This window comes from Perca flavescens, chromosome 11 (genome assembly GCF_004354835.1).
Source record: "Perca flavescens isolate YP-PL-M2 chromosome 11, PFLA_1.0, whole genome shotgun sequence".
NCBI lineage: Eukaryota > Metazoa > Chordata > Actinopteri > Perciformes > Percidae > Perca > Perca flavescens.
In genome coordinates, this window is record NC_041341.1 from 1898853 (window position 1) to 1908589 (window position 9737).

The window sequence follows — 9737 nt, forward strand, 5'->3', positions numbered from 1 at the left end:
TGAACACCAAATATAATTGTTCTTACATTGTTCAAAATCAAGACACCTTGCTGTTCCCTTAACAAACATTAAAGAGTCTCTTTAACAATAAATACACAGTACTGTGTATATACAAACGCTATGGAAATAAGTATGTACATTAAGTACCTCAGCAATTCACATCTCAGCATGATTATTTCAGAAGAAGTGACTGTACATTAGTATTCAGTGTTATTACATCAAATACCTTTGGCTGAACAGAACAACCTTTTGAGGTGTTTAGAAATTTCTTTCATTTTGAGCCCGTATATGAGTGGGTTAAACAAAGGGTGATACAAAATAATTTGTAACATCATTATTAAGCGTGCAGTTTTCAGAAAATTTGATTGCACTCGAGCTATAATGACATCATATGCAAATAAAAAGGAGAAACTGATTAAAACCATCAGGTGGGGTAAACAGGTATCTGCAACTTTTTTCCTGACTTTTCTGCAGCTTCGATAGGTTACTATAAATATCTTGGTGTATGTAAAGATTATGAAAAGCATGGGCAAAATTGAGAGATCTAATAAAATAACAATACCAAATATAGTAATTACTCTTGATGTTTCACATTGAAGTTTGTAAATTGAATTGTTACAAAATATTCCTTTTAAAGTTAAGTCACACAGTTTCGCTTCAGAACTTAATATTGTTTGGACTGCAAGATGACAAGCAGGCAGAAGCCAAGCAAACAACAGGAAAATACTCACTGTGGTTTTTGTCATGATATTTGGATATTGCAGAGGTTTACATATGGACACATATCTGTCATAGGCCATGGCTGACAACAGTAAGAATTCTGAAATGCCTAAAGAGTAAAAAATTTGAAATTGAAAGAGACAGGCTGAATAAGATATGATCTGTTTCTCAGATAAAAAGTCAAACAAAAGCTTTGGGTAGATATTAGTGCTGTAAACAACGGAGTTCACTAACAAAGCTGCAATGAAAATATACATAGGCTCATGGAGGTTTTGGTGAACCCAGATAAGGTACACAATAATAGAATTACTGCATAATATTAGAATATATGCTATGAACATAATAAAAAAATAAACATATCTGAATTTGTCAACTTCCACATGCCCACCCAGAGTTATGTATGTTACGTTTAACTCATCCATTAATGCTGTCTAAAACTAAATGTTTAGACACTGTGGTACATTTTTATAAGATTGCTTCACCCTCCAAGGATCTCATTAACCTTTCCACCAAAATAGTTACTAATTGTTCGACGTCTTTTTCTTGAGCATGTACTCCATTACGTAATCTTTCCATTTCAAAATATTGGCTGTTGTAGTCCTGTCAAGACTTTCACCCAGGAGACCGGGGTTTGTGTCTTGTTGGAAAATAATATAATCATAATTTGTTTTTTTACTTTACAATACGCAGCACTCGGCACGCAGCACGCAGCTCTCGGTAAAGTTTTAAAGTTCTTGACTGCCCGGTAAAGTTGAAACAGTGAAATGGCAAATGGACAATTTGTTATGTTGTTCCTGCTGACTAGTTGTCAAATCATGGGACTGTATAACTTATTTGTGGCCAAAAAAGCCGCGGAAGTAGGTTGGTCTGTTGAATCGGCTGGGAATGCAGGAAACAAACATTCCAGTCAAATATCTGTTGGACACCATGAACTGTTTAACAAATTAATCCGACCATTCCATAAACAACGTAATGCCAAATGTAACAGGAGGAGTATTATTGGGGAAAGAAGGATACACTTTACGCTCCTGTTTTTTACAGAGAGTTTGCTTCTGTCTTGAGATGTTCACCCATGTCCTGGGCCACCCACCTGTAAAACACCTAAGTGTCCATGCCCGAACTGTGGAAAGACTGTGAGAGCGAATGCAAATGCAATTGCTTGTGATTTGTGCGACGAGTTTGTTCACATAAAATGTGCAAACATAGATCGTAAAACATACACCTTGGCCGAAAAAGCTCAGGCAAACATTCAGCTGGTGTGTAATGCCTGTTGCGTTATGGAAATGTGCTCCCCCGATATCCTGGATTATAAACGAGAGGATATATCTTTTGGGGAGGAAGATAGTGTGATCACAGAAGAAACGTCCCTGGAATTTTTAAACAAAAGAGGATTACATTTTATTCATCTGAACGCAAGGAGCTTACTTCCCAAAATGGAGGAAATAAGGCAGTTCACTGCAAGGACAAAAGCTGCAGTGATTGCCGTGACAGAGACATGGTTGGATAGCTCCATTGAGGATAAGGAAGTTGAATTGCCAGGCTTCTACTGTTACCGGCGAGACCGCAATAGAAACGGAGGAGGGGTATGTCTGTTTATCAGGACTGATTTATCTTTTATCCCATGCCCGGAAATACAGATAGAGACACTGGAAGCTGCCTGGGTTGAAATTTGACTGCTTAAAACAAAGCCTATTGTTGTAGGCGTGTGTTACAGACCCCCCAAACAAAATGATTTTTATGAATTATTAGAATCAGTATGTATTGACAGTAATGTGTTGTTGGAGAGAGAATGTATTGTTTTAGGTGATTTTAATACAAATTTGTTTATGTCCACAAAAAATGCGCTGTTGGTAAAGTTTTTACATTACTGTAAAGTGCTTGGTCTGGAGCAACTTATAATGGAGCCAACCAGAATAGACGGGTATTCTAAATCTATTCTGGATCTGGTGTTGGTTACTGATAGAAACAATATCAGCTGTTCTGGGGTTTTGGATATTGGACTCAGTGATCATAAAGTTATTTTCTGTACTCGCAAAATTTCAAAAATTAAAATAGGATCAGGGTCTCATCATTCCTTAAAAATAAGATGTACAAGACGATATTCTAAGGAGCTATTGGAGGGTAAACTGGTTGAACAGGATTGGAGTATAGTTATTAACAGTAATGATGCCGATCGGGCATGGGAATTGTTTAAGGAGAAGTTCTTAATAGTATTGGATATGGTTGCACCAATGAGAGAAATTAGAGTGAAACAGAAGAGGGCCAAATGGATGACTACTGAAATTATTGATTTAATTAGACAGAGAGATCACTATGTCAGGAAGTATAAGAAGTCAAATATGCAACCTGATTTTGATAAATATGTGTATAACCGGAACCAAGCAAGATATCATATACAGAAGGCTAAAGCTGACTACTATGCTGAAGCAGTGACAGAGAATATTCACCAACCAAAGACATTATGGAAAATTCTTAAAGAGATAGGTGCAGGGAAAATAATTGGTAACAGCTGTAACACTGGCATTGACATTGATAATGGTATTTGCTTTGAAAAAAAGTGATATCAAATCATTTCAATATGTTTTTTACTACTGTTGCTGCCAACTTGGCTTCACATTTACCAACAGGTGCTGGAAAGTATGGGGTATCCTTCCTGAACTCCCTTTATCAAGATGTGTCATCAGATCCATTCAATCTGAGTCTAGTATCTAAGGAGAGGATTATAGAAATGTTAGCTTCTTTATCTACTAATAAAGCTACTGGCATGGATTATATTCCAGCCAGATTCCTAAAGGATAGTGCTAATGCTATTGGTGAGGTTATTGCACATATCATAAATTTGTCCATACAATTAGGTAAGGTTCCAATTGAGATGAAAAGGGCCAGGGTACTCCCCTTGTTCAAGAAGGACAGTAGGACAGATATGAAAAACTATAGACCAGTGTCAATACTACCAAGTGTATCTAAAATATTGGAGAGAGTGGTTTTTGATCAAGTGGAGCGGCATTTGATCAAGAATAATCTGTTATATGACCACCAATCTGGATTTAGATCTGCTTACTCCACTGACACATGCCTCACTTATCTTTGTGATTACATCAGACAAGAAAGTGAAAAAGGTAACTATACTGGCATGGTGTTACTGGATTTACAAAAAGCATTTGACACAGTGGATCACTTTATTCTTTTATCCAAATTACAATACATGGGTTTTGGCAGGGCTTCTTTAAAATGGTTTAAATCATATTTATCTGAAAGAAATCAAACTTGTGATTTTGATGGAGTCCTGTCTGAACCCATGAACATAACTTGTGGTGTACCCCAAGGCTCGATATTAGGCCCTTTGTTATTCCTAATATATGTAAATGACATGCCAGCTGCAGTCAAATGTCAGTTATTATTGTATGCTGATGATTCCTCACTACTAGTGTTTGGAAAAGATATCTCCCAAATTGAAAACACTCTTAGTGGTGAGCTGCAAAATGTAAGAGAGTGGCTGATCGACAACAGACTGTCATTGCACTTAGGGAAATCTGAGTGCATCCTATTTGGCACTAAACGTAAGTTACAAAAGGCATCTGCATTAAAAGTTATATGTAACGAAAATGAAACTGAAGCAAAAAATTCTGTTATTTATCTAGGTATTATATTGGACCAAACATTGTCAGGATATTCCATTGCAGAGAAATTACTGAATAAAAGTGCATGCAAATTGAAATTTTTATACCGTAATACAAGACAGTTTGACTCCAAAATAAAAAAACTCCTCGTCTCAGCACTCATTCAATGCCATTTTGACTATGCATGCTCAGCATGGTATAGTGGCCTAACGATGAAAATGAAAAACAAGATGCAGATTATGCAAAATAATATGATCCGTTTTATACTGTCTAAACCTTCTAGGTATCATGTGGGAAGAAATGAGTTTAAGAGGGTTGAGTTCCTGCCTGTTAAGCTTAGAGTTGAACAACTTAAACTGAATCATATGTACAGTATTATTAATGGTGTAGCCCCAAAGTATTTGGGATTTCAGATTTTAATGGTACATACTCAACATGCCCATGAGACTAGGGCCAGTGTCCGTTCATGTAAGGTGCCATGTGTGAATAGCGAAGCCAGAAAATCCTTTTTTTATACAGGAATTATTTTATGGAATAGTCTTCCACTTCATATCAAAATGGCAGTAACGAAAAGGGATTTTAGACATAAAGTTAGGGCCTACTTATGGAATAAAATAGATAATTAGGGGAAATAAAATTTATTGTTTGGTAGGTCATGGTGATTTAGCTGGTTTTTGATGTGTAGTTTTATTTTTTTTATTGTTTTAATCTTAGGACTGTATGTGTTTGCATGTGTTGTATGTCCTGTTCTCTTACATCAGGGACCATGTTGGAAAAAAGTGTTTTTCACTTTTACATGTTATCCCTTGGATCCCCTTTGTTGTCTTTCTATATCCATAAATAAACCAAACCAAACCAAAAATAACAAAGTGAAGTAACGTAACAAATGTACAGATTTTAACCCTGATTTTAAAGTAGAATTTTCGGCCTAAACCGCACCAAGTAGTTTTGCTGCCTAAACCTAATAAAACAGCAACCGTTACATTTACAACAGACGGAACAAACAGGCTACAAAACAGCTTTTATCCAGCCATAAGTGCATTGAAGAATGCTAAAGTATATTTCCCACCACTGATCTATGTCAATAGGTCTATGTGCAATTTTTTAAACATTGATGCCTGTATGGGTGTGTATATGTGTTTTGTATGTATGCAGTAGCAGCATTCTTTTTTATGTATTTATTTAGGCATATTTTACCTCATAGATATTTGGCACTTGACAAGGACTGCACTTCATTTTGTTGTATCTGTTACAATGACAATAAAGATATTCTATTCTATTTAGATATGAGGATGGAAAACGCTCCTGTTGGCTGTATTTCCTGCCATTGCCATTGTTCCCTGATGCTATTTTGCAGTTTCAGAAAACAATTCCACCACAGACCAGGAAAAACCTGGTGTAAAGTCAGTGGCGCGTTATTCAGATGTTATTTTAGGGGCGAATGCTTGGCCATGATGTAACGTGTGTACAACGTGCATACACTTTGCTTCTCTCATCTACAAGGATGCAGCAGTTCCCATTTTTGCAAACCAAACATAATTACAAGGAAAAATATTACTGAAAATGCGCTTCAGGTTTTTGGATAGATCAGGAGGCACTTTACAGTACAGTCCTCAAAAAGTCGCAGCATTCTTTGAGGCTTGTTGTGTTTTACACAACATTTCCATGAATTATGGATGTGTTGGTGACTTAAACGAGGAAATATAAGAGGACTTAAGGAGATGTGATGTTGAACTAAGGCGGGATTGGACACTTCGGCGGGATCTGGTCTGGGAGTGACAATGCGCGATGAACTCCTGGTGGAGCGGGTGGGCGGAGATGGAGTGGGGTGGAAGAGGAAGGGGCACAACAGGAGCAGGTGGTGCGTTTGGAGGCCCACGCTCCATGGCTGCAGCAATCCTCTCCAGACTTGAGGAGATGCGCTTGAGAGGAGCAGCGACATCGCCGCCCGGCCAAGACGGACATTTATTACTTTGCCGCATGGCGTGCGCCAGGCAAATCCGCCGTTATAATAGCAATCCGTCATGGAACAAGCGTGCCTGCTCTTAAAGAGAATGTGAGATGACGCCCTGATTGGTTATTTTCACGTTACGCCCAAACCACACCTAGCTACTTCAGACCAACCCATTTTAGATTTGCGTCGGGCGCAAGACTCATTTATCCCGCCGGTATAATAGCAACAGCACCCGAGATCCGCCCACAGAGCTACTTGCGTTTTGCGTTTCATATTTGCATTTCAGATCGTTACAATAGGGCCCTTAGTGTCTGTAAAGGACCCATCGGGCAGAGCAGCAACTCAACCGCGGTGCTGTAAGATGCTGACTGAAGAGCAACATCGATAGGGAGTAGTATTAAAGACCGAAATTCGCGCAAGGTACGCCAAGGGATCGTGACCAGGCATTAGTAATTGTCAAGTTGGGAGTGAAAATGTGTTGAGAAATGTGCCCCCGCTCATAAATCCACAGTAAATTCAAGTTCAAGACCTTTATTTGTCCCCGAGGGGTATTTAATTAAATGGTAGCAATCTGTTCCATATTACCTGCAACCATAATCAGCCATTGCAATCCAATCCGATTTAGATGGCATTAATCGACGCAAGGTCAGTGTCTAATAAGACTTTTATCCTAAGTCTCATGATCTGGACTTTTAGTTTATTACAGAGACAACAATGTGGCCCCGATTAAACTGTGTCCCACAGACTGTAACTTTGTCATTGTACCAAGGATGTCTGGTGAAGGAGGCCTAGCTGCTGTTTTTACCAAAGAGTTTATCTGCTGCTCATTGGTGAGTTTAACATCTTTGAGGCACATATGCTCAAAATTGGATTGGTTAATCATTTTTACTGTGTGTTGATTTATTGGCCACCTGTCCAACTAAAGGCTTTCTAACCGAATTTGCAGAGTTGTAAGCTTCTGTGGTTGTTAAACTCTTTTGATTGTTGGTGATTTTAATATACATGTTGATGAGGCATCTGATAAATTTGCTGCTGAGTTTTTAATGCACAACTCAGTGATTGAATTTAATCCAACAGGTATCAGGGCCAACCCACAATCATGGTCATACCCTAGACTTGGTTTTTACTTTGGGGTTGAACCTTAATGCTCTTTGTTGATGACTTTTTCATGTCTAACCAGAAGCGTATCATTTGTTATGCCATTTTCAATGCTGTCACCCAATCCATTAAATGCATGACCCGTTCTCTGGTCTAAACAACTATGTTTAGTTGAGTATGCATACAACACCCTTGTCAGCTCTTCCACAGGATTGTCTACCTTCCAATGCTCCCTACCCTCTAAGGGTCCAGGAAATGGGCTTCCCCTTCATGTGTCTCTGCGCCATCAACCCAGCTAGTGTCTGCCTTTTGTGCCCCGAACCATGCGGCTCCATCCCACATTTTATGGATAGAGCCTGCTAGGGAACCCCACTAGCAGGTCACAAGCCCCCGTAAAAGAGTTCTAGGAGGCCATCCACAGCAAGAACGATGACTATAACGATAATGGTTTGAGCATCCACACTGATAAACAATAATATTCTGTAAACGGTGTCACCAAGTATGCACTGCACACTATAGAATACATAATACACAAAAAATTCAGATGCGACGTAAGGTTGCTGGAGTGTCTGAAGTAATATCCTACATACGTTTGTAATTGTGAATTTGGGTACATTTTATGAACCTAAAAATAAGGTTGTATTTACTGGGGACATCTGTGCTGCTGACACCGCCACACTCAGAGCATCAGAAAGCCAAGGATTAGAGCAGCCAAACATCACTGACCGTATGATTTAACTTTCAAAACTCAAGATTGACTCTCAACCTGAAATTCCACCAGGCAAAGATGCACAGTGTTGCAGCTGTGCCGTGGTTTTCTTTCGTCATTTGGATGCTCTATCCCTTCTACTTCCTGTCCGACCTGTTGAGCCACCGCATATTTTTAGGGAGGGGGGGGACCCGCTTCTGGAAATCTTTTACGACACGCTGCGTCGTGACTGGTGGACTCACAAGCGTTGTCTTGAGTGGCCACGATTGCTGGTGGTGGAATCTAGGGGTCAGTCGTCTGCTGTGGCATATAAGGATGTATTTTGATTCACTGTCAGTGTTTCGTTTTGAAAGTGATCTTAACAATATCATTTTGCCACTGTTGTTATCATTATAGTTGTGGTGTGACTCTGCCAGTCAATTGAGTTAGAACGATTTTCCAAACTCATCATTATAGTTATCGTGTGGACAGCAGCCCTTAGTTGTTAAAGTTGTTTACTTCTTAGTCACTCTTGGTGGAAAGTTTAATTAGATCCATGGAGGGGGACGCAGGCTGATAAACACATTTCACAGGGTCAAACTATTCACTTTCCGAATGATGGAGATGAGCACACATTGAGTACATTTCAAGCCCAGGTAACTGGAAATCAAAAAGGGCATCCAATACAGGAGACATATTTTATTGCAATCTTGTGAGATGTGAGAAAAATCCTTATTTAAAAAAAACAAAACATATTCTTGTCATATTATCTGACCGTTTCATTAATACATATTTAATATTTGACTTTCTTAATGGATGATGAGTTAAATTTAACATATATAACACTTGGTGGGCATGTGGAAGTTCATAAATATAGATTCCTTTATTTTGGGATCATGTTTGCAGTATATATTCTAATAATCTTGTGTAATTCCACTATTGTGTGCATCATCGTAAATTACCAAAACCTCCATGAGCCCATGTACATTTTTATTGCAGCTTTGTTAATCAACTCTGTTCTTTTCAGCACTGCGATCTATCCAAAGCTTTTGATTGACTTTTTATCTGAGAAACAGATCATATCACATTCAATGTGTCACTTTCAATATTTCTTATTTTACACTTTAGGGGGTTCAGAATTCTTACTGTTGTCAGCCATGGCTTATGACAGATATGTGTCTATATGTAAACCTCTGCAATATCCAACTATCATGAGAAAATTGACTATTAGTATTTTCTTGGTGTTGGCTTGGCTTCTGCCTGCTTGTCAGGTCGCGGCGTCAGCTGCATTGAGTGCTACCAGAAAACTCTGTAACTTTACTTTAAACGGAATCTTTTGTAACAATTCAGTTCAGAAACTTCACTGTGTGGTTTCAAGAGGACTGTCTGTGTATGGTGTGATTATTTTGCTCAATATTGTGTTTTTTCCTATGCTTTTCATAGTTTTTACATATACCAGGATATTTATAATAACCTATCAAAGTAGTAGAGAAGTCCGGACAAAAGCTGCACAGACCTGTTTACCCCACCTGTTGGTTTTAATCAGTTTTTCGTTGTTGTGTACATATGATATTATGATACTTAGACTGGAATCTGAATTTCCAAAAATTGCACGGTTTATAATGACTTTACAGCTGATTTTGTATCATCCTCTCTT

At 38.5% G+C, this 9737-nt stretch overlaps 2 protein-coding genes across 2 annotated transcripts in view; one reads left to right on the forward strand and one right to left on the reverse strand.

Moving 5' to 3' along the window:
- Positions 1-218: 218 nt before the first annotated feature.
- On the reverse strand, positions 219-1142 carry LOC114564249 (olfactory receptor 6N2-like). Its single transcript, XM_028591496.1, has one exon. The coding sequence runs from the start codon at positions 1140-1142 to the stop codon at positions 219-221; it is 924 nt and encodes a 307-aa protein (XP_028447297.1).
- Positions 1143-8892: 7750 nt separating this feature from the next.
- The window catches only part of LOC114564250 (olfactory receptor 11A1-like), a 918-nt gene continuing 73 nt past the window's right edge, over positions 8893-9737 (forward strand). The window contains exon 1 of the mRNA XM_028591497.1: positions 8893-9737. This exon is cut by the window's right edge and continues 73 nt beyond it. Coding sequence (XP_028447298.1) covers positions 8893-9737 — 845 coding nt within the window.